We start from the raw sequence: 25,904 nt of genomic DNA, 5'->3' as shown, positions 1-25,904 counted from the left end.
TATTGTTTCTTACAGCTGTGTGTAAACACTTTCTCTCTCTCCCTCTCCTCCACCATGTCCTCAATGTTTTTTTTTTTCATTTAAGAAATAGCCTGTTTTCTTGAGAATGTGGACAGTGACTTTTCTATATTAAATGGAAGGGCAGGGATATATATAATGACATATATACCAGTTGCTGAGCCTATTATTTTACCATGAGATAGGGAAATCAGTGTGACAAAGGGAGTGGGGATGCAGATGACAACCAAACTAGACTTAACTTTATCTGTTAACCATCTGTAAAAAACCCAGTAGAGGATTTATGAAATGCAGTTGGAAGTTCAGTCCCTTTTAAAAAATATATATATATTTTTGTTCTTCTAACAGATCTTTGCAGTATGCTTCCCCACTTCCTTTATCCTTCTAGCAATCTAACTATGGAGCAAGCTTTGGAAAGTCAAATAACACTGAACTGCACCGTGCAGCTGCCTTTCAGTAACGACTGTGATCTTGACTTGCGCTGGATGAAGGATAATCAGTTCTTAGGCAATGACACTCCTGCTTCTTATACTCACTGGTAAGAAAACTTTTATGTAAAATTATCCTTATTTGGTTGCACAGTGGGGGCAGTGAGGAGGGTAGGAAGTCTCTCAAACTGAAGATTTTCTGAAGACAATCATCGCACTATATGTGGGGCTGCCCCTGAAGATCATTCAGAAACTTCAGCTGGTGCAGAATGCAATTGTGAGTTTAGTAAATGGTGCCAAACAGATGGCACACATAATACCACCTCTGTGTGAGCTGCATTGGTTACCAGTGTTTTTTCTGGGTGCAATTCAAGATGCTAGTGGTTACTTTTGTAGTCCTACAGGCCTTGGGACTTGGATACCGAAGGGATCACCTTTTTCAAGAGACTATATCTATCTATCTATCTATCTATCTATCTATCTATCTATCTATCTATCTATCTATCTATCTATCTATCTATCATCTATCTATTCATCTACTATCTATCTATCTACTATCTATCTATCTATCTATTCATCCATCCATTCATCCATCCTGCTGATCAACCAAAGAGTGTTGGCTGGCAAGAACTAGAAGATGTGCTTTTCCCCCAGTAGCCCCTGCTCTATGGAACTCTCTTTGGAGATTAGAATGACCCGAACCCGGTCAGGCTTTCATAAGGCCCTAAACACCTGGCTGTGTTCCTAAGCCTTGGGAGCTGAATGTGTTAAAGGTCCTATTTCCTGGCTGTATTGCTAATTGGCTAAGTATCTTGGCTGCTACGTATATTTATTTTAGGTATTTCTAATGTTTTAATGTTTTTTTTAGTATTTTTGATTGTAATATATATATATTTTGAATTTTGCATTATTTACTGAGATGGGCAGCTATAGAAATTGAATGAATTAATGAATGAATGACATACCTACATACCTACCTACTGCTGATTTCTCTGGAATGTGAAGCACATTTGCAGTGAAACTGATGTTATGGAGTGGAAGGTACATTTGCTGTATTTCTAGGAAAGAATTCTTATACTGAATTTTAGAAAAGGCATATATATGCCAAAAGAAAAAAACCCAGAAAGAAAAAGTTTGTTTTAAAATGAGAAATTACTGTATGTCTAACAGGACAGAGAGAGAATAGTTGTCTTAGTTTTAGAATAGATATGAACACACCTTCCCAGAGTTATGGTGTGTAGTAATGCTGAGGTGCTCAATGACATAAATATATAGAAAATTTGTATGATTTAATAATATGAGAGGATGACATGGGCTGTATTATATTACCATCATCAGGGTAGTGCCTACTACCATCCAGGGAATCTGGGCAGTAGATTCTTGTGAACTCAGTAATCAATTCAAATCCTCATTGGAAAAATAATTTATGTTTCTCCAATAACAAAATGATATGTTTCAGATGTATTACCCCCAATGCAAACATTTTTTTAAAAAAATGGTGATTCTGCAATCCGCTCTCCACCCTCCTTTTTCTTAGGACTTTTGCATTTGTCTATTGACTTTTCTGAGTGGAAATGAAAATAGAAACTGGCTACAACCTGGGTTGGTGGGTTCCTTTGCCACGGACCAATTTTAGCCTGGGCCCAGAGGTTGAGCAGGTAGGGCTTTGTTAAGTGTTTGGATGGAGGAGAAAACCAGAAGAAGTCATGGCTGTAGGTTAGATAGAGAAGCTGAAAATATCTCATACCCCTTGATAAAATTCTGTTCATGATAAGTTAGCTATAAAATGCTTTTGCGCCGAGAGCCACGAAGGTGTGTTCAAGTACCAACTGAATTTCTCTCTATTCTCATAAGATATGTCTAACATAATGATTTTTAAAATCCACATTAACCTTTACTTTATCGTACCATAAATATCCATGCCATCCAAATCTCTGATCATGTCCTTCTAACTCCAAGAGCTTGAACATTAGTTGACAACATTCCAGAAGAAGAAAATGACAGACTGTTTCTGTACTGAAACTGCATGGTTGTGTCCTTATAATCATGAAGAATTAACCTTGATTCAAGAGTATTATTATACTTTTAAAGTATTCAGTAATAATTAGAGTGAAGCCAATGAGACTTCTTTGCAATGCCTAGTAAGTTTAGAAAGGGCAATGAGGGAAAGAGCTCATAGAAGAGGCAGAGCTGAGAAACTATTGAAGAACGGTATTTGCTTGGCCAAATAGATAGCTATAGGATGATCTTTCTCTAGTCATCTTCCACTTGATCTAGGGAAAGCTTACTGCAGAATTTTGGGAGTCCACAAGTCTTAAAAGTTGCCAAATTTAGAGACCCCTGTTCTAAACTTCTCTATCACCAACAGTTGTGCTAATATCTGGAGTCCGTCCACCTGCCCACCATCTTCAAACTGCTGCAGGAAACAAAAGATGGGAGAAGTGGTTAGAATAGGGGTGTCAAACTCAATTTCATTGAGGGCTGCATCAAGATTGTGTTTGACCTTGAAGGGCCGGGGCGTGGCTGGGGTGGGCATGGCCAGGCTCCCAAGCTCTGTTTTCTGCTGCGAGGGCCTCCTGCAACCCTCTGCCATTGAAAATGGAGAAAATGGAGCTCCGTTTTCACTGACAGAGGCACTGCAGGCAGGTCCTTTTCTGTTTCCAGGGTGGCCCCGCAGGCCGGATCCAGCACCCCATTGGCCGGATCCAGCCCGTGGATCTTGAGTTTGACACTCTTCGGTTAGAATAATGGCAAGGCAACAGCTTGGATAAGAACAAATGAAAAATCATGACACTAACATGGTGAACTCTTTTGGAGTTTTGGATGCCTCTTTCTGAACAGCAGAAACCCAATGGATCAAAATATTTAGATTTTTTTTTGTCTGTGTATTTGTTTGTTTGTGCTTTTTATTCTCTTTCTGATACTCTTACTCAAAGAGAGAATACAGCAGGAGCAGGCCTACCACCCCAACCTTTGTGAGTAGCCGCATTTCATAAAAATGACTCCTTAGAAAAGCATTTGAGAACAAGGCAGCTTTTATTCAATCCTCAGATTGTGGCACAACAGACTGGTTCTGTTAGCGGTTGAATTTGTCTCTTTTTCTTAAGTCTTCTGTTGCGTTGGTTGCTGTATGTTGCTCAGAGCCTGTGAGAACTGAGTAGTGGAAAATCCTAAGTAAATAAATCTATTATGATTCCACTTCAGCTTTTCTAAAAGCTGAAGACCTCTGTGAAACAATGGGACGCTGATACAGTAGTTTCACCACAGAAGCTTTTAAAGTCAATCTTTTGGAATTCCACCTTCTTTGGTTCTGTGGAATCACTCTGCTGGGTTGGATAAAATAACCCTAACTTGGGAAGGAGGCTTCTTATTTACTTTCATGATTCTCAATGGGTAGACCATGTGTTGTTTTCCCCTTGTCTTTTCCCTTTGTGGGAGTCAGATTTGTATATATTTCCTCTCTCCTTTAGTTCTTTCCCTCTCACTCTCACTCTCACTTCCTTAGGTGATGTGGGGATGACTCTCACAATGCCCTTGAGCATAAAGCTGGAAAGATATTTTAAGCTCATTAATTTTGTTATTGATTGTCAATAATTGTTCACAAATAGTCTGACCTACAAGCAGGCATTATTCAGCTGTAGAATCTATAGAAACCTAGGCTCGCTCTCCCCTCCCCTTGAACACCTCTGTAAGCAGTACTATATTGGTTATGCGTTTCTGCTTGGGCAGGGCATTGGACTAAATGACCTCCAGAAGGTCCCTTCCAACTCTGTTATTCTATTCTATCCTTCTCTAGTATAATATTAATTGATGACTCCTATCTTTTCAGCCCTATGCCCAGGATAGGAAAACACTCATTGTCAGAACTAAGCACAGCAAAGTTGTTAAGCATAAATAAAGGGCTTAACTCTACAATATCTTTATTTTTCAGTATTTTGTCAATTGTTAGTTGTTATTTTTTCAATAAAGGGGGAATCTACTTTCTGGTCTCATTCTACTACATTTTTGTAGTTAGGTTTACTTTACAGTTTTGATCTAATTGTGTTGATTTTTGGAATAGAAGCGTAGAGAAATGGAAGGATTTATACTCTTTGAGACAGCTGGTCATTTGCATTCTTTTAGAGAGTTGTTAAGGTCACCTGGAGGTTTATCTGTGTCATCAGGGTCACCTGAGTAATGCTATTTGATATGGAGCCTATTTGGAACTGTTGAAAGGACTGTGTTGTAGACTGGAGATAGAGAGGGCTGTTCCATTTTGACATAAATGTTAACCCTTCTTTTGACATAGAGGCCATCTATGTCAAAATGGAACAGCCCTCTTTCAACAGAGGGGGAGGGATACAACATCATCTATCTCCAGTCTACAAAACAGTCCTTTCAACAGTTCCAAGAAGGCTCCACACCCATTTGCACCACTCAGATAAACAGATAAACCTCCAGGTGACCTTAATGACCTGCTAAAAGAGTGCAAATGACCAGCTGTCTGCAAGGAGTATAAATCCTTCCATTCCCCCACCATCCAGTCAGAGGTGAAGTAGTTTATTGGATGAGAAGTGAAACGTTTTCAAAGAAAAACCAGAAAGTCCAGTTATCTCTTGAAAAAGGCACCTTTGGGGTTCACACAGTGTACTTTCATAGGTAGCGTTAGGAGTTTTTGTGTAGCCCAATTCTGAAATTTCTTGATTTTCATCATTTGCTTTTCTTCCAAAATAACAATATTTAGCAGTATGCTAACTTTTTTGTTTGTTTGTTTTCCAGGTTCAGTGACAATGAAACCAAAATATTTATCTCCAGTTCTTTAGCACTAAACATGACTGATGAAAATTATGGAGTTTTTGCCTGCTTCATTAGAAATAGTACAGCTCTTTTTACACTGAAAAAATCAGGTAGTGTGCCCGTGAAAATAGTCATAAAAATTCTATTGATTATCATTGCAGCTACACGTGCACAGCATTGTTTAATAATAATGAGTTCACAAAATCATCATAATAAATATCCATTCAAGAGCAGTTTTCTGATTCTGTTGATCAAATGACAAACTAATGAATTCAAGTATTTATTTGCTGTATTTGCTGTATGGTCATAAGCAAAATAAATATTCATATAATCTTTTTCATTATTAATGCAGTTTAAAACATGGGGGGTAGGAAGTTGAGTTGGCCTTCCATCTGCTGGATGATTTTGGTGAGCACAAAGTAGAACAAATAGGAGGAAATAAAAGATATTTTATCTTTTATAAAGATAAATCCTGGAGGAAATAAAAGATATTTGTGCTTAAATTAAAAGAGGGTGAGCAAAACATTGGGCTTCTGAAAATGAGAAGCATCATTAACTTAGGAGCTCATTGTATAAGAGCAGTATTGTAACAAGCTATCCTCTGTGAATCTAAGGAGAAAAATTGCCACATGATGGCACCAGGTAACAACAAAATTTTCATGGTTGAAGACTATGCTGGGAAGTTGAAAAACATTCTGGAAGAAGGTAATGTAGTGGCAAACCACTTCCATCCTGTAAAATAATTTCAGGGCAATGCATTGTGAGATATGGAATATATTAGCCTGAAAACCTGTACTCTTTCATTTCCATATTCTTAAAAATGTCCCTGCTTGGCTGTGTCTACGAAGTCTTTAGGAGTTGAGCTTCAACTTGGCTTGGCTTCTTCAAGGAACATATCCATTTATCCTGGCCAGAGTTAAGCTTGGCCCAAAAATACTTTTTTTCCCCCTTCTTAACAAAAATGTAAACGTTGAGTAGCATCCATGCTACACATTTTAAGTTTGGGGGAGGGCAAACTTATTTTGGTATTTTAAGCATGAACGATTCCTCAGTGACTCTGGACATGCTACTATGTTATTTTAAAGGAGTATTCTGCAGACTTTTTTTAGAGCACTCTGTTGCAGCTTTCAGATGCCAAAAAGACTTAAAAGCCAGTTTCGGTGTACAAATGTACAAAATAAGCTCAACTCTGATGTATGTCAGAAATTGACTTCACATTCATCCTTCATCCCAAGACCTTCATTTATTGTGAATAGGAATACTCACCACAGAGAATTTTAACTTTCCATTTTTCAAATTCTGCTCACCTCTGTCGTTATGTTGCTGTTCCTCTTGTTTAGACAGCAATGCGTCAATTTTTTCCCCAATAGAATCAGCTTTCACTTTTAACTCTACCCTACAGTGTACTGTTTTGCCACAAATTGTAATTAATGTTGTTTGCTTCTTTTTCAGAAGACACTGTTGGGCACTTGGGCGCAGTGCTAGCTACGTTTTTTGCTGCAGCACTCCTGCTATTTGTAGCTATAATGTATGTGAAGTGCCGGCTGAATGCTCTGCTCTGGTACCAGAATCATTATGGAGAAGTAGAAATCAATGGTATATATGTGTCCCTTTTCCTCTTGATTCAGAATATTTAACATTTGGAGAAGTCATTGAAATAAGAGAGGAGGTTTTTTTTTTTAAAAAAAACAAACAACTATATGGGATCTTAAAATTCTAGCCAAGCCAATATTTTTATATCTTTCTTTTAAATGGGAATAATCAGGTGCCACAACAGGGGCCAGTCTGCTGTCTCTTGACACCCAGGGATCTGTGGAATAGATGAGGGAAGCCAGCAAAATTCAATTTATTGAATTTATGTCCTGTTCTTCAGTTTAAGTTTGTCTAACATTCCATCTATTTATGGGACATTGCCTCCAAGATTATTCCAAACTCAAAGGTCAAAGTTAACACCTCTCCATCCCATTTTGAAATTTCACAACAAAAAAGCTATCAGTATCATGGGAATTAGATGAGATTGATTTTTTTTAAAAAAAATCTGTTGATATAACATACTGTATTTCTCTATGCTTTCTTCTACAGATGGAAAAATTTACGATGCCTATGTATCTTATGCTGATTCAGTGGATGATAGAAAATTTGTGAATTTCATAGTGAAGCCACAGCTAGAGAATCGCTATGGTTACAAGCTCTTTTTAGATGAGAAGGACATTCTGCCCAACTCAGGTAAGAACCTAGTACAAGAAAGGCCAGTGTTTGGTAGGTTGGCTCTACAGCCTAGCTTCCTGAATTGGCAGAGGACTGCAGGAGAACATCCAAAGATACCACCAAAAGGGATTTTTTTTTATTTTTATTTCTCAGTTGGAACAGGAAGGTAGGAACAGGAAAACTTCCAGAAGCAAACCATTCCTAATCTTTCCTTCAAATGGAACGTGGGTGAAATAATTTGTACCAATTTGAACATTTTGTTGTTAAATTTCAGCAGCAGGTTCTTGGAGTTACCTCACAAAGGCCTAGGTTTTTTTACTTTGGTCCTGTCCAGTGGAATGATTTGAGTGAATCAAGAGAAATGTCTAATTAATTTGCTGTTTGTCCTCAGGTTCATAACAGAGTAGCTTTTTTTCAATGCTGACATACTGAAGGGAATATGTTTTATATTTGAATAATCCATCTTAACCACTAGATCAAATTGGCCATCTTACAGCAAACTCCTGGCAAGAAAGCAATAACAGCAGAGCACCATTAGATTTTAACAACCAGGATAGTGTGTAATGCAGGGGTCTTCGAAATTGACAGCTTTAAGACTTCAACTCCCAGGATTCCTCCTCCAGTCATATTAGCTCAGGAGTTCTGGGAGTGAAGTCCACAAGTCTTAAACTTGCCAAGTTTGAAGACTCTTGGTGTAATGGATATTGCTAGAGTATTAACAGCTGGCTCCAGGGAATAGAGAAAAAAAAAGATTTTTCTTCCAAAGGAAGAACTGCATCTCCACTGATCATGATGCTTCAGGAACATTCTGAAACTCATCATCTCCTTATGAAAAAATGTCCCCCATCTGGAACAAGAAGCCCTCTCTGCAGGGCCACTATTGTCAGGATTCAGCTTCACTTTATTTGCCTATTCTTGGGGGTGGGGGGGGGGGAAATTTGCCACATTCAGACATCGGTCAAAAAGCGGCATGAATTCTCTTGATTCAGAAAATATAGAGACGTAGAGCCTGCTGTTATCAATGTACTGATGAAGTCCCTGCTGATGTTTTCATCTAAATGTTAGACATCACTGGGGACAGAATAAATTCCTGTGGAACTTTACAGCTTAATTGTCACCAGAGATATAGTCACCCAGAGCTATTTTTCTCAAGAATAGCCCTGAAGTAGAAAAGAAACCAGTCTAAAAATATGGCCCGGATACCTTATATGACAGAGATGCTCCTGACGAATACTTTGGTTAAAAGAATCAGGAGCAATTAAAAAACTAAACAGGATCAACAATTTATACAGTATTTCCCCTGATTCTCTAATAGAGATCTGATAGAGATCTTCCATCCCAACATTTCAAAGTCCCAAATTATGGGACTTAATTTAGATTTGGATGATGATGATAAAAGGCTCCTGAATAAGGTAAAGATGAATGATTTTAAAAAAATCCAAATAAATAATCTTCTTTTCCAGAACCATCTGCAGATCTGATTATGAATGTCAGCCGATGTCGACGCCTTATTGTGGTTCTTTCTTGTGCATATTTAGAACAGGAATGGTGCAACAATAATTTCAAGTAAACACTCATTTCTTTAACATTTGTGTGTGTGCGTGTGTGTGTGCGTGTGTGTACTTGCTCCTTCTCTCATGTCTTTTTTTTAATGCTGTACTACCTTGTAAGCTGCATTTTGCGGTGATGCATAAACTAATAAACTGCTCCTTGTATAAATCTTCCAAACCAAGTTTTCAAATTATTTATTCTGTTTTCCAATTTCTGTTTCATGAGTTTTTGCAGGTCACTGCTTGGTTTGAATATCAAGGTTTCTGACTTGAAAAACTAATACAGTAAATATTCTATTCAACTGAGTATGCGTATGTGGCTCATTCTCAATCTTCCAAGCTATAGTAGAAGACATGGAGAATGTAATATTTGCAATCACTTTTTTAAAAAAAAAAAAAAAACCAGGCTCCTAGGACCTAGGTCATCTTAGTCACAGCAAGTAAAATCTCTCCTAAGCTTTGAAAATGATACATAGGAGACTAAAATTTGTGCTTTGCATGTGAGCTTTTGATATTTGAGCAACCGATATGCTTCTAAGCTTAATGAAGCTTGGATATGATATATATTAGATGAATGAAAGAAATGCAAGTGTTTTACTGCAGAGTGCAGAACTATCAATAATGATAAAAACTTAAGTTTTATTGGTAATTCTGTAAAGCCATTGCCTATTCTTTTTTTTTTTTTTTAGGGAAGGTCTTTGGAGACTGCTGGAACTCTCCCGGAAGCCAATCTTCATTGTCTTTGAGAGCCAATATCGGGACATAGCACATCCAGCCATTACTTTGCTAAAGCAGCACAAGAGCAACGTGACCTTGTTGATGTGGCATGCTGGTTCCATGGTAAACTGAGAACAAAAAAGCTGCAACCTTATCCTTTGGGTTCTTCTTTTGAATAGCAAGACAATATTTGAGATATTATTCTAAATGTAGAGGGAGCTTCTCTTCTGAGAAGGACCATAGTCAATCCTTTAATTATTTACCTAATAGCATTAGATATTGAGAAGCTGTGGCTATACTTTGAGGTCTAGATTTTGATTTCATATATTAGTAAAATAAATGAGAAACATTTGCTAATTGTGCAACTTTTCATAATTGACTATTTCAGAAGTGGTGAATCTATAACTTCCCAAGATAATAGACTCGGTAGCCAGCATAGTTAGTGATGGATGCTGAAAATTGCAGTTTTCAACTTTGGTAGGTGGTAATCCTTGTTAGAAAATAGATTATTGGGTTTTACAAGTCACATCTCTCTCAATCTCTATCTCTGTCTCTGTCTGTTTCTCTCTCTCTCTTTCTCTGTCTCTCTCCATAATGTATTAGTCTTAAGTGCTGCTGCAGGAAATTGTAAGAAAAAATGTTATAATGTCTTTAAAAGGAACAAGCAAAAATCCATAACGAGGCACCAAAACCAGGAAAAATAAAAATTAATAATACATACTGTTTTTCACCCAAGATGTTTAATGCACAGATAGTTCAAAGGCAAATAAAAGATATGGATCAGAGAAGATGAAAAAACACAAATATTCTCAAAGCAGGAATGTCGAAAACCATTGTATCAATGTACTTGTTTATTATTTGGTCTTATTTCTGTTTTCATATCAGTAGTAAATGGATAATAACACGGTCTTTTTCATTGGGTTATTGAAGGAGGGATGGAAACTTCTCTTGAGTTATGAAACTAATTTTACAAAAGCTTAGTAAATAAGTTGAATATTTGAAACAATCCTTATTCCATAGGAAAAAAAACCCAGAAGATGTGATTTCCACCCCCACACCCTTCCCTACGAATGAAATATCTCCTGGCTTAGTAAAAAGTGTCTAATTTAAATTTTCTGTGTAGTGTTTCCTGATTTGTGCTTGAACTAAATTGTATGATGCTGTTCGAGAGGATCAGGAAATTATTTTCTTGCCAAACGGAAATTAATTGGAAAAAAGAGCTTAGGAAGGATTCTAAAATGAATACATTAAAAGATCAAATGCAAATAATTCCAACGGGGTGGTCGTGGTAGAGCATATATACAGTGTCAGACATAGAAAGAGAACCAGATTCTCAAGAAAAGGATCCGTGGAAAGTTTTGTTCTCCTGCAGTGGATTTGTTGAAAGCTAGACTGCTACCTGTCAGGAATGCTTTAATTTGGATTTCTCTACAAAGTGCGGGTTGAACAGGAATGCTTTATTCCATGATTTGATAGAAGTCTGACAACACGTATTTATATACAGGTAGTTCTCAATTTATAACCACAGTTGAACCCAAAAAGTCTGTTGCTAAGCAAGACAATTAAGTATATTTGCCCCATTTTACAACCTTTCCTGCCCCAGCTGTCAAGGAATCACTGCAGTTGTTATATTAGTAATACAGTGGTTAAATGAATTTGGCTTTCCCACTGACTTTGTCAGAAGGTCACAAAAAGGGAATCACATGTTCTTGGGACACTGCAACAGTTGCCAAGCATCTTACGATCACTGCAACTGTGGGGAAGTTGCAATGATCGTAAACATGAAAAATGGTTATACATCTCTTTTTTCAGTACTGTTGTAACTTCCAATGGGCACAAATGGAATGGTTATAAGTCAAGGACTACCTGTGTTTTTATTAAATGTTACATTTCTAAGAATCTTCTTTCATTCTTACTATGCAGTTTTCAGACCGGTTGCCTTTCTTCTTTATTACATTGAACAGAGGTGCATTTAAAATCTGGAGGGGACATTGTTTGATTTTTGTTTTTCCTTGTGTGATATCAGAACAAGGCATTTTCGAAAAGTTCTTTGAAGTTCTTGTCTTCTTTGCCTTGCTTGCTCTTCCAGACTTCTCTCACAGTTATGGAGAGTGATTCTTTCTATTTTCTGTCCACGTTTTCCAAAATCCTTATCGCTGATTGAAAAATAGAAGCATGTCAGCCATGTGGATGTAGAGGACTGGCCAAAATCTGGAGATCATCACAAAATGGTCTTCATGTAATTTTCAGAATTGTGAGGATCTCAATTCTTACTCTGAAGTGAATTTGTTTTTAGTTTTGAGTCACATGACCTAGCAGGAAATCTGATCTGTACTATATTTGTTTGTTGGTGCCCACTGTTTTTTTTTAAAATATATATACCAAAATAAGTGATGCTCCTAGGGAAAATGACATTTTCAGTCACATAATCCTTGTTGCTTCTATTCAGTATGCACGTATTAGCTATCAACATCAGTAGCAAGGAATCATTTCCTAATGGTTGGACTACATTTACACAGATATTTTGTGCTAAATTCATCTTTAAAATTTTACACACACACACACACACAAATGGAGTTTAGGAGGACCTTTCAGTTTGCCAATATGTGGAGATTATACTTCGATATGCAAGAGAGCAATAACACTTTCGCCATTGTTAAGGCTTAACATATTCAGATCCTGCTAAACTGTAGAGTAACTAAAACTCTATTTTAGTTTTAAACCTCCTCTTTTGCGGTTTATTACCCATTAGAAGACCAGCATGATTTAATTTACACTATAAAGAATCCTAAATAAGTAAATAAAAGTGATCAGGAAATTAAAATGAAGACTGTAGAAATATCTGCCTCCTGTGCAATACTAATAACAAGAAATCCTATTTCAAAAACAGTGCTGCTACCTGAAAAATTTCCATCTAAATCCAACATGGGAGGGCTCTGCAGTTTGCAATCAGTACATGAAAGCTATACAAATGTAAATAAATTTCCCATTTACTGTTATTTCTAAATCGCACAGGACCAGTGTGTTAATCTTTTGTTTTGATTCTCCTTATACGAACGAGAGAAGCAAGGCTGTCACTCTGATCTTAATAGCTGGGGCTCCTGATTTGGATCCCCCCCCTCATAATACCGAAATAAAGCTCTCATTTAACATATCTCCTCAAAAATAAGGCAGCACAAGAAGAAATTATCTCAAGAGAGATTTTAAAGTGGTATTTGATGGAGGCTTTTCTGTCATGGCTAAATCATTTCATTCAATAAATATAAAGGGTTACTACATTCTATCAAGATAAGTTCTAAGAATGCTGATCCCAGTTTTCTAAAAAAAAGGGGACTATTAAATTATACACTAATCAGTGTAATATATTTTTTTAAAAAATATAAGTGAAATATTGCTCACTTATGAGGAATGGGTCCTGCTGCTTGATGAAACTGCCGGAAAATGAGTCAACGGTTCAAAATTAGAGAGCAATTTTGTATTTGATCATTTAATTCATGTTAACATAAATAAATTGATGCAGCTTTTGTGGACTTTGAATCAGACAGACTATTTTTTAACCAACTGAAATACATTCTAAAAGAAACTTGCAAATACCAACATCAATTACTATCTGTTAATTTTATTGAGAGTGATATACTCAAATTGCATACTCTCAGTATAATTGCTTTCTCTTGGTGTAAGGGGAAAAACATAGCCAAATCCGGAGCCCCACCCTGATTAAGATCAGAGTGACAGCCTACTTCTCTTGTTCATTCAAGGAGAGTCGGAATGAAAGATTAATGCTCTGCTCCTATTCAATTTAGAAATATCAGTAAATGAGAAGCATATTTTTCTTATGTTTAATGCCTAGTTATATTTTACTTTCGGTCGTAATTATGCATTGCTCTCCTTTCATTTTAACTTAACAAATTTGCCCTTAATCAAAAGGATATTGCTCTTTTCCTGTTATAATCACCAAGAAAAGGCAGCCTGTTTTTTTAAAAGCAGTCAATTCAATAAAGTACTCTTGTCCTGTTCCTATATAAGCTTCTTGACTTATTAGGTGCTATCAGGTTATTGTCAACTCTTAGCAAGTATATAGACAGATTTTCTCCATCATGATCTCTCCCTAATCAGTTTTTTTCAGGTCTTCCAACAGGGCACACATCACTTCTATAACTCTGCCCATTCATCTTTTCCTCTTCTTTTTCCTTCCCCCCTTCCCAGCATTAAAGCCTTCCCCAAAGAGCTGGGTCTTCACATAATCTGTCCAAAGTAGGATAATTTGAGCCTGCTCATTTGTGCCTCAAGTGAGAACTGCGGCTTGATTTTTTTTTTTCCTGTGACCCATGTATTTGTTTTCTTGGTTGTCTACAATATCCTTGAGGGTCTTCTCCAACAAAAGTTCAAACCATCAATATTCTTCCTATCCTCCTCTTTCAAACCCAACTTTTGTTTCCATAGAGGGTCCCAGAGCATGCCATAGTTTGCACAATTCTGTTCTTTGTTAAGTACAGGCGTCTCACAGCATTTGAATATCTTTTCAAAGGCCTTCATGGCTGCTCTACAAAATGCTTTGCTGCAGTGTATTTCTTGAAAGATTGTTCCCTTATTGTTGATGGTTAATTCTGAAAAGCAGTAGCTACCACTTCAATATCTCCATTGTCTAGGACTGGTGGTTCTATTTATTATTGTAATGCTGTTTCTTGTCTCTTCTAAAATCTCTCTGAAACTATTATGTTCCTTTCTGAGATTTTTTGTCTTTCTTGGCTTTGGCTTCTCTTCTTGACATTTTCCTGGTTTGTTCTGGCATCCAGTTTGCTTTCTTCTGTTTCATCTTTGGCAGTCTCTTTTCACATTCATCCTTAGCAACCTGTTTGAGTTTTCCATAGTTCTTTTGGTTCTCTATCAACGAGGTTCAGGATTTCAAAGTAATTTCTGATCTTCTCCTTGAAAATGGTTGGTATATGTTCAAGAACATACTGTGAAAACTGGCTGGCTTTCTTCTTCTTTAGCTTAACTTGGTACTTGCACATGACCAGTTTGTTGATCTGTTCCACAGCCATATGGCCATATCTTTGATGCTATAATTTAGCTCTTCCGTGTTATTTTAGTAATAATATAGTCAGTTTGATTTTATGCACATCTGCTGGTGATATCCATTTCTGTAGCATCATTTGCGTTATTTGAAGGCAGTGTTAGGTATGAAGAAATCATTGGCATCACTGACATTTATATGTTGGACTCCTACTTCATTTTGGTTTCCTAAGCTCTACACTTCAATTACATTTTTTTAATGTTTCCAAATTTGGCATTCCAGTCTTTAATCACAAGTTTTCTTGCATTTTCTGACAATTTTAAATTAAACTTGATCTAAAACTCATCAACCTCCTCTTTTTTTGTATCAGTGGTTGGAACATCAACTTGGATGGTTGTTATAGTAAAGGAGTGTCCATGAAGCCAAATTGGTATTATCTGGCCATTGATTGCCTTGTAGCCAGGCAATGTTTGTGCTATGGCCTTCCTAATTATAAAAGCAATGCCATTCCTTCATTTTTGAAAATCTAATAAGCAGTGTGATTTTCTAACTGAAAGTGTCCAATTCCAATTAACAATCTCAATTTGTTGATATATGTCATTTTGTAGGGTATTTTTTTCATCTTTCACTGCCTTTGAGCTTTACCATGTTTGTGTTTCTTACATTCCATGTTCTCATTTGCTTTTGCAGCGTTGGATTGTTTTCCCCCTGTGCGTCAACATCAGCAATTACATTTGAGGCTTAATCTAACCATGCAACATCATTACTACATTAAAAAAACCTCCAATGTTTCTTTAAGTGGTATATTGAGTGTCACTTGTCCTGAGAGGCCCATCAGCCAGCACTATATTGTCAATCATTTTATATTTTCTACCCACGTGGCTTTCTTGAAAAAAAATATGAGTGGTTTATTATATTGGATGATTGTTATAAGATTACAACCACTCTTTCAGTGACCCTTGAATATTGTGAGGGTGCCAAATGAGTGGCACTTATGACAGTCCTTAAAGTTTTGACTGTTGCAGCATCCCTGCAGCCATGTGATCACAATTTGGGTGCTTGTCAACCACTATAGTGGTTACAATATCCCATGATCATATGGCTACTTTTTCTCCCCAAAAGCACAACTGTGGAGTATGAGATCCTAAGGATCTTAGGAACACACCCCTACTTACATTCCATAGCATACTTCTGTCTACAGCACCCTTCCACCTGCTCACACTCATTGGGCACCAGTCTGCAGCCCCCACTGCCCCACCAACTGCCCTTGCTGGCCTGCTTGCATCCCTACTGCAGGCTCATGGCACCCATTATCACGCACCCCCTTACTCCTTGCCTGGGACTCCTGTCTCCTTTTGTTTAACAATCCCCATGCTTCTGGGGTTAGGGCAGCAACTGGGATTTCTGGATTGTCATTGCTGAGCATTGTGTTCCCTTAATATCGTGCTTTATGACTACACCACTTAGCAATGGAAATTTCAGTTCCAGTTGCCATTGTAACTTGAGGACTACCTGTATCGCCTGTGCTGTATGAATTGATGCCTTTGCCATTGTCACTAAATCTTCTGCCTCCAGCATCTTTCTATATTGCTGCTGCCTGATATAGGTTCCTGCTTGCTTTAGTTGAGCAGCTGGGATGACCTTCATGTTTTGGATGACATTGCTAGGAATACAGTATATACTCTTGGCATATACTCCCAACATTTTCAGTCATCCTTCTCAAGAACACTCCCCATGATGAGGCAGCACAGCAAGATTTAGGTTTGCTGGGATATGTGTATGCACAAAGCTACGCAGCCTGTTAATATCATTGCTTATGTGCTTCCTTAAGAATGCCCTCAGCATAAATGATTAGACAGTTGAAATCCTTGCTGCTAACCATATTATAAAACTGTCACGTAGTACAGTGACATCTTTGAGATATAGAAGTGCTGCTAATATTCAGTGAACAAATGTTGTATTTTGTTATTGTTTATCGCCAGATTTTTGAAAGATTGAGGCTTTGTCATGCCCAGAAAAGGCTGTTCTGTTCTTAACCTTTAATAGGCAGTCTAAGAGCATTTCCTGGATCAGTAATGGGACTTTTCATCCTAAAAGTACCATGCACGAATGAAAAAAGACACTTCCCCCCAAATATCTTGAATAGATGGGATCGTCTTTCCTTTCCCAAAGAGAAGCAGACATTATTGATGAGCAAGAGATGAAGGCACCTGGCTGGACGTAATGTAAACTCATATACTGCACAGGGACAAGAGATGGAAAGAGCAGGAGAGAGGGAGATTCTGGCACCACCTCTGCCTTGTTTAGAGTGAGAGCTCTAGGCATAAATGGGGTATTCATACAGGAAAAGCTTTCCGTAACCTGAGATGCTGTGGTATTGCCATGTCTCCTGTGAAGGTGTACATTTGTCCTGTAAGTTTGTACAGCGTGGCTGCTCATTATTTAGGTAGTTTCATTTTGCCTCAGCCAATGGCAGTTAGAAGCAACGTGGTCTATTTTTCTCTGTGTCTCAAATCACCCCACTCCTTTTCAAGGAAGGTTGCAGCAGTAGATCAGTGATACTGAAGTAAATAATGAAAAAGATGAAGGAAGGGCCATATCCAGGAAGATGTCTGATGCCTCCTTGTGTCTGAAAATATAGTAAAGTTGGCAAGAACTTCTTATGGTAGTTTTGCCAGTCAACTGAGTAAGTGATACTTACATTATACACGTCACAGTGCTTCAATTTCACTTCCTCTACAATTGCAATCAGTGTTACCCAGATACTATTGCACTCTTATATAATCGCACGAAGTCACTCGTTGCACAAAAAGTTGTTATGTTTGTGGAACTGGAATTATTTGGCAGGAACATAGCTGGCAGAAAATGGAACGATGGATTTTTGTAAATAATCTCATTCAGCGCAAGAAAGTCAGAGTGTCCAGGAATAACAGGGAAAGGAATTTTTGCAGAGCTGCTGTCTGCTTGATCTCCCTACAGTTTTTGGGGTCTTCCTTGATATAGCCACATATTCTTCTGCTTTTTCTTTACAACGATGAAGGAAAAACTGGCTTGAAGCACATACACACACACATAGAATATACAATTGCATTAAAATCGTAGTTTAAAGAAAAAGTAGGTTTGGCTGCTAACACTGCTCTTCTCTGGTTTTGCAGGATGTTTCATCTCGGAGATGAAACAAAGCTGAATGTAGATATTGCTCAGAGAACTATTCCCAGTAACAGGCTTTTTATCTCCCTTGTTCAGTCCTTTGGAAGCCAGGCACAGTTTCTACACTCTCAAGTCAGAGTTTTGTGATATATTGCTGAAAAGACTACTTATGATGGTGAGCATATGACAAATCTGGGTCCCCCCCCCCCTTCTATTTCCTGGTTCTAGGCAATTGCATCGGATTTCTGGAAGGAGCTGTGCCTCTCCTTGCCACGGAAAGTATCTTATCAAGGCCTCAGGGGGGATCCTCAAACCTATCTCCAGGAAGACAAGGATCCGATGCTGATTCTTCATAGCAACTATCCAGAATTCCAGGGGGACTCTCACCCTGAAGGAGACATTGGTAATAACACAATATCATATTATCTCTGTCGCTGTTTCTTAACAGAATGGCTCTGAAGCAAGCAGGGGTGGGATTCAAACTTTTAAACAACTGGTTCTGTGGGCACAGCTTAGGTGGTGGGCGTGGCTTGGTAGTCATGTTATTGGTTGGGCATGGCCAACTCAATATCACTCACATCGAGGCACGCATCTCCTCGCTTGGCCTCTCATGACTGTGGAGATGCTGCAACAGTTGTGAGTGTGAAAAATGGTCATAAGTCACTTTTTTCAGTGCCATTGTAACTTTGAATGGTCACTCCACACAAGCAAAGTACCAGCAAAGAAGTGGGAAAAAACTCCAGAGACGTTCCAGAGACAGGAAGTCTAGTCCTGCCAAGAATGTAATAAGGGTTAACGGAGAGGCAGTTTCTGTCAGCAACACCAGAATGTTTCCTTCCTGCCTTCCTTACAGGATTAGGCCAGTAATTTCTTCTAACAACCGGTTCTCCAAACTGCTTAGAATGTTAACCGGTTCTAGTGAATAGGTGCGAACTGGTAGAATCCCACCCCTGGAACCAAGCCTTACTGGGGCACAGTTCTCTAGCACAAATATCATTGTGACATAATTGATGTTAATCATATCGATTCTGCTGGGGATTTACTTTTCTTTCGTCTTTAATTATTCCATGAAAAGTCTTGACAATTGGAGCTAATGCTTGAAAGAAAGAAAAAATGGAATTGCCAAAGTATCAAAAGGCAACCATAAACAAGAGCATTAATGGGTCAAGACATAAGGTTTTCACAGACACCTAAATGAGTTCAGCAGTCTGGCTAAATTCATCATTTTGAGCAGATTGCCACATAAGCAACACTGTCTATGGAAAAGACAGAACCTCACTCACTTAGTCAACTGTTTATACTAAGCAGAGAAGTAATTTCTTGACTGGTAATGGCAGAAAGAGTGAGATAGCTTTAGGAATTGGAGACTTGAGTGAAGGCAGCCAGGTTTATTCTCCTAAATGAGTAGGTCCACCTTTTGGCTTCTCTAGATGAAGGTAACATCTTGGCTAAAGAAGCTTCCTTGGCTTGTCTGGTACAAGTGCCTGTTTTTGCACATTGCTAGAAAGCAGTTGAATGTTCTTGACTGCAGTTACTTTGGGCTAAGAACTCGTGCTCTGAAAAAGACCATGCGTGTTCAAGATCACGCATGTCCAAGAGAGCCAATGGGGCTTTTTGCAGCGGGTTGCAAAAAGCTGAAAATGACTCCTGACTGTGCTATGTACATTTGTTTCCATTTTGCTCCTAAGAAATAGATCTTTTTCATTCATTCACAAAAGATAAAACCTGGTCATTCTGAAGTTACAGTGGAGACAAATGAAAAAGTATGTATCCCCTGAGAATTACTTCTAACTCAGAAATTCTCTTCTTCCAGTCCAGGTTTGCACAGTTAAGTTTAAATCACCCTAATTAAAGTAGCTTAACTTTCATGATGTTTATATTAGGACATGTTTGCCTAATATTTTAATATTTTTGATTGATTATTGCCCTCAGTGCCATTCTTTGCTATTTCTGTGACTTCCAAATGACCTAATGATGGTAGAATGGCATCAGTTTAACCAGCCCTGCTTTGCGCAAGCACCTCTGGCCTCAGTCTGTGTAAAAGTCAAAAAAATATTACAGCCATTGAACCTCCTCAGCATACTGTGTGGCACAGTTTACTGCATGCTAATTAATCCATACGTGTTTATAGATTCATATTAAATACTGATCAGCAAGCAAGACAGGAGTTTCCATAAAACAATTCACAGTAACCATAAATTGTGTATTGGTATATACTGTAGATAGATGGAGATTGCATTTTAATTATTGTGATAAATTTATTTTAATGTAGCAATATGGGAGGGTGGCATATAATCTTTTCATTAAGTAATATTCTAACTTCCTGTGTCATATATATGCCAATATATCAAAACTGAAAAAAGAAAGCAATAAAAAGAATGAATCAGAATTGGAAGGGGATATTTATATTTTAGACCATCAAGACCATCTCAGTGCAGGAATCCAAATTAAAACATGCTTAATATATTTCTGTCTAGCCTCAATCAAACATATGCAATGAAGTTGAATCTCTTACCTCTCTGGATAATTGGCTGCAGTATTGAGCTACTCTTACTGATATATATGTTTCTGCATGACATACTTTACTGTATGTATCAAAAATATCTCAGAAATCACCAACAAACTATTACAACCACATGACACCACCATAGCACACAAGCCTATTAAAGACTTCCAAAATATCCTAAGTAAAACCAAAAGACCAAGGAGCCACAGAATAAGCACTTTGCAATAGCACTTAGATTTATATACCAGTTTACAGTGCTTTACACCCTTCTTTAAGCAGTTTACAGAATCAGCCTATTGCCCCCAACAATTTGGGTCCTCATTTTACCCACCTCAGAAGGATGGAAGGCTGAGTCAACCTTGAGCCTGGTGAAGTTTGAACTGCCAAATTGCAGTCAGCAGAAGTAGCCTGCAGTACTGTACTCTAACCACTGTGCCACCGTGACTCATAAAAACAGGAGTCATCTTCAACATACAGTGTAAGGACTATAACAGCCTGTCTGGGTTCCAGAAAACCCCAACACCAATCAAAAACTCTGAGACTTCCAAAGCTGACACGGCTACTATCTAGGACAAACAGGCCGAAGATTAACAGAGCTCATCCATGAACACCAATTAGCAGGAAATAAAAAGACCAAAACTTCTCACCAGCAATCAACACCCAGAGGAGCCAGAGGTTAATACTAAGATTAACATTAGACCAACAATCCAGAAGTTAAACGATACCCCAAACGAGGAACCAGCAGCTCAGAGAAACAAATAATAAACAACAACTTAAGGAACCACTAAGATCCCACCAACATCGACAGGACAAGGCACTTGTATATAAAATGAGAGCAAACCCCACTCCCTTGTAGAACTGATGACATTACCTGCTTTCATAATGAAACGTCTGCAAGAAAACAGTCAAGCTCAGAGAGCACCAAGGACCCCACAGTTTACCTCAAGCTACAAATATTTTCTTCTTTTGAGATTCTTTAGGTATTTGAAGGCTGTCCTCATATCCTCTTCACCGCAGTTCTCTGAAAGATAAATATGGACTTCTTTCCATTGAATTTAAATTTTCTTGGTCAACCTAACTGCCCTTCTCTATTCTGTGTCCAATTTGTTTGACCCCTTCTTAAAGTCAGAAGGTGTCCACAAGAGTAGTTTACTTGAGGTGGGATCTGACCAAAGTAGAATAAAATATAGAACAATCACTTCCCATGATTGGAACAAAAACGAAGAGCGGTCTAGAAGCCTCTTTTTATATAGGTCCCCTGATTTGGAAACTCGGCTTCTGTTGTTACAACTTAAATTGCATTTACTATTTTCCCAGCCACATCATGTGATTGATTCATATGCAGTTTAAAATTGTTTTGTGTTTTCCTTTTTCAAAGGTACTATTCTTAAATGAGGTATCCCATCACACATTGGGGTCCTTGATTTCCATTCTCTCAAACAAGAACTTCACATATGCATCTCTCCTTCGGTTACATTCAGCCCACTCCTTTAACACATCCAGATACTTTGCAATGTTATAACAGCCATCTTGCTGTCTTAGCCAATTTCCTCCCATATGCAAATTTGATAAACATCCCTGCCACTTCTTGATCCAAGTCATTAACAGAAATAGTGTGTTATAAATTATCTTAGGCTGAATTTTATGGTACCCATCTTGATCCCTCGCTCCGGTCGGTAAGGACTCTTATCCTTAAGGACTCTCCAGCTTGATGAGCAGTCTTTAATTGCAATTTCTGTGACAGCTATGTCTCCACTTATTCTTATGCCATTCAGTTTTTACTTCACTAACTTACTACTCAGAACATTACATGGCTTTTTGTTGGACATTTTGTTGAAATCTAGATGTATTCCTCTACAACTTTCCCACATTCTACTCAACAGGCTATCCAATTTAAAAGAAAATATAATAAAATTAACTCTTTTGTTTCTGGCAAAAACGTGCCAGTGATAACTGGTAATTATTTCAGTGCTTTCAGAGTACTTAGGGGCTGCTCTTATGACCTTCTGTAGCAGTGGTGGCTAACCTTTTTCGGCTCCCATGCTGAAAATTGTGTGCACGCTCACATGCCAGTACCCAGAAAACAAAGCGTGTTGAGGCCCCCATGCCCCCTGCACATGTGTACGTGACCCCTCCTGCGTGCTGCATATCTGTGCATGAGTGCACATCTCCCATGCCCCCTGCCCCCACGCATGTGCACCAGATACCCAACAATCAGCTGTTGGGCGGTGGCGCACGCATGCGCAGTGGGGCTCTTCTGGGCGACCTCTCACATGCTGGCCATAGGCTCACCATCACGGTTCTATAAAGTTTGTCCAAATATTGATGTCAGATTGAGGTATCTGTTGTTGCTGGATCCTCCTCCCCACTTTTTGAAAAGAAGAACAATAGTTATTCTCTGTCAGTCATCTGACATTTGATCCCTCTTAAGGATTTTTCAAATATAATTTATAATGCTTTGGCCAGACTATCACTTGACTCCTTGAGTACCCTAGATGTGATCTATCCAGCTCTAGACATTTAAACTCATTCAAAGTAACATAGAAGTTTCTCTGGGTTTCCAACAAGCTGCAATACTGCCCTTTTAATCTGTTCTTCACTGTTGCTTGTTGGAACACATCCCTGCCATTCTGGCAAAGTAGCCATTGAATAGCTTTGCTTCTATTCTAAAGAGCCTGAAACCTGGAGATATTGTACCTACTTCATATTATTCCATTTTTAGGCATTTAGGCCTAGGGGCACACATTAGATCAATGGTAGGAAAATACCTCTGTGGGCATTCATTAAATCCAGAAGATTTAATGAACCAGTCCTGGCATTGGGGATTTGCTGATACAGGCTGTGCTTGCAGGGCAATACATTTTAATTTTAGCAACAGGAACAAAATAAGTTTAGCGTTCATAAAAGATTTACCAGCATCTGGCAGCACAAAACCAAGTTCAAGTTATACTCTCCAATTTTAATTGTTGGAAAAAATAAAAGCAGTTCATGAGCTTGGCTGGCCTTCCCTTGTAATTGTGGCAGCAGTGGTTGCCTTATTTTGCAAAAGGGCTATGTTCACTATCATGAATAAGGATTGTTCATGTCACGGTATTGGTCTGCAGTTTATTGGAAGCTCTCATTTGTCTTGTACAATAGCATCTTTGGATGTTCAAATCTTCTTTCTAACTTGCATGAAAATTATCTCTTAGGAATTATAATTTGGTTTCTCTTGTCTTTTCCCCAACCAAAATATCAGAATTAAAAAAGGAAATTCAAATACAAATACAGAATGAAATAAATAAGTCCTGATTTCAGTCAACCTTTGTAAAATGCACGCAAAATATAATCAAGATAATTTGTCTATCTTTTGTATCCAAAGGTTGCTTGGCAGTGTGATCTGATAATAATACAATCAACAAATCATTTATAAGAAAAGATAATGAACCTGTCTGTACTACAGGGCAAGTGTCCACAGAATGTCTTGCTTTTGGCATGTTACCTGCTGAATACTAGCCATCAAGGCTCCTAATATTACTGAGCAATTCATGTTGAAGAAGAATTCTGCAGTGGAAAGAGTTGTATGACTCATTCTATTGCCAAACATGATGAGTCATATTTGTGTACAAAATGAAGTAATTATGGAATGGCATTAGTATCACAATGTATATATCTAGCTGACATAATTAAATACAAATTAGATCTCAAGAAAAAAAAACTTTGCATTTCTGAGGACAGACTGGAAACATCCGTGTGCTGCTCTTGTTGTTGACAATATTTAGGAATTAAGGAAAGGGAAGGAAGTAGAAGAACGGGCTGAATTACATCTGCACTTTTACCCAGCCATAAACTTCTAGTTTTCTCCTGCACAGTACATTCGTACAAAATCTGCAAATATATATGAAGATGGGCAATGTAGACAAGAGTAATCAAAATGGCTTTGGGAAAGGAGAGAAAGCAATGTAGTACCTTGCTGTGATTGGAGCATGAAGGCTAAGAGCCATTCAAATTGTCCCTAATTTTGATTCAGAGCACCATCTGATGTGATGTTTTTTGCATAAAATGTAGATGAATAAATGTGTAATCAAGGCTAAGAATAAATATTTAGTTTATATATATTTAAGAGCCCTGGTAGCACAGTAGTTAGAATGCAGCATTGCAGACTAACTCTGCCCGCTGCCAGGAGTTTGATCCCGATTGGCTCAAGGTTGACTCAGCCTTCCATCCTTCTGTGTTCAGTAAATTGTTGGGGGCAATATGCTGACATTTGTAAACTGCTCTGGGAGTGTTCTAAAGCACTATGTAGTAGTATATAGGACTTTGCACAAGATATATTTTTATTGAGTTGAACTTTGCTACTTGTTTCTTCTCTCCGATTCTGTTGCTTTTGGTAGTTTCCAAATCCACCATTTGTGTAGGGTTATCTATAAATTAGCTGAAGAATTTCTTCATACAGTCTCTGCCCTTGGATGGATTTTGCCTGCTATTGCAGAACAGAAGGCTGGACTAGGTAGGTTTTGTGGACTGAATCTGAATGGATTTTCCTATGTTCTTATTATTGCTCTATTATTTATTTGTTATTTATACATTATTCTAAAGGCTAGCAGTTCATATCTGTATGAACAAAAAAACATAACATACAATAAAAAACAAAACTCACAACAACTACCTTTCTATCCATTGTATTGTGCTAACCAGTATGAGGCAATTTCAGTTTTCACGCATTGTGGAATACCTATAAAAAATTCCATTTTTACAGCCTTTTGAAATGAAGCCATACTGGCCAGGCAGCTGATGTTCCTGTTGCTCGCTCCCTAAGTAACCTTACTCCACTGGACAACCTACTGATACTATACTATAAAGATGAAGTAAGAGTGCTTCAGCACTCTTACCTGAACAGGACAGGTTTAGTTCTTATTGTGCTAAGTCAAGCTCACTTCCTGACTTTCTCAAGGCATGATTCCTGTTGCTTCAGTCTTCCCAGACTTAGCAACTTGGGATCTGATTGCTGGAGGGAAATCTTGTCAAGTGCCCCTTATGTTCACAATCTTCAATCAGACCCTTAATAGGACTGCCTACAAGATTAATGGGAAAACTCTTAATTATGTCAAAAACCTTCTGGATCCCAAGACATAAGGGTGGCTCATCCTAATTGAGCCTACAGAGGTCACTGGTGACATACTTGAATCAGAAAGTGATCTGATCTTTGCAATAGACTCAAGATTGCATCCTCCATCTCCAGTTCAGTTGTCAATGTCTTTGATACAAATGAAGTTCGATTTGTGTGCACAACTGTGAATCCCAAGATTACTGGGAAAGTCCTATGATTGCCATGGAAGGCATAAAATCTGAGCCTTTCCAGATCCTCCCCAAAGCCATGGAAATTAAAGTCACCCATTAACTAAGGCAAGAGAGGGGGAGATTCCATATTCAGCCAAAATTCAGGAAGGGAACTCGCTGGGCAACCGGCAGACAATACATCAGCAGCATTCCCATCCTTTCCCTATAACACAACCTAACAGACAGGCACCTACATGCTGACAATGAAGACCAGC

General features: G+C 38.1%; 1 protein-coding gene across 7 annotated transcripts in view; it reads left to right on the top strand.

The window, feature by feature from the left end:
* Positions 1-25,904, top strand: part of SIGIRR (single Ig and TIR domain containing) — a 43,356-nt gene that overhangs the window by 14,503 nt on the left and 2,949 nt on the right. For 5 of the 7 annotated variants that reach the window (XM_026706694.2, XM_087919482.1, XM_087919486.1 and 2 more), the window contains 7 exons: positions 367-556; positions 5,205-5,332; positions 6,675-6,818; positions 7,305-7,448; positions 8,894-8,996; positions 9,670-9,820; positions 18,093-18,267. In XM_026706694.2, coding sequence (XP_026562479.2) covers positions 367-556; positions 5,205-5,332; positions 6,675-6,818; positions 7,305-7,448; positions 8,894-8,996; positions 9,670-9,820; positions 18,093-18,267 — 1,035 coding nt within the window. Of the gene's footprint in view, positions 1-366; positions 557-1,365; positions 1,488-5,204; positions 5,333-6,674; positions 6,819-7,304; positions 7,449-8,893; positions 8,997-9,669; positions 9,821-18,092; positions 18,268-25,904 lie in introns of all 7 variants that reach the window. The other 2 variants (XM_087919510.1, XM_087919499.1) reach the window with 1 other exon arrangement.

This window comes from Pseudonaja textilis, chromosome 1, assembly GCF_049901715.1.
Source record: "Pseudonaja textilis isolate UNSWEBS1 chromosome 1, rPseTex1.2, whole genome shotgun sequence".
NCBI classification, from domain to species: domain Eukaryota; kingdom Metazoa; phylum Chordata; class Lepidosauria; order Squamata; family Elapidae; genus Pseudonaja; species Pseudonaja textilis.
This window is presented reverse-complemented; position numbering and strand designations above follow the sequence as displayed.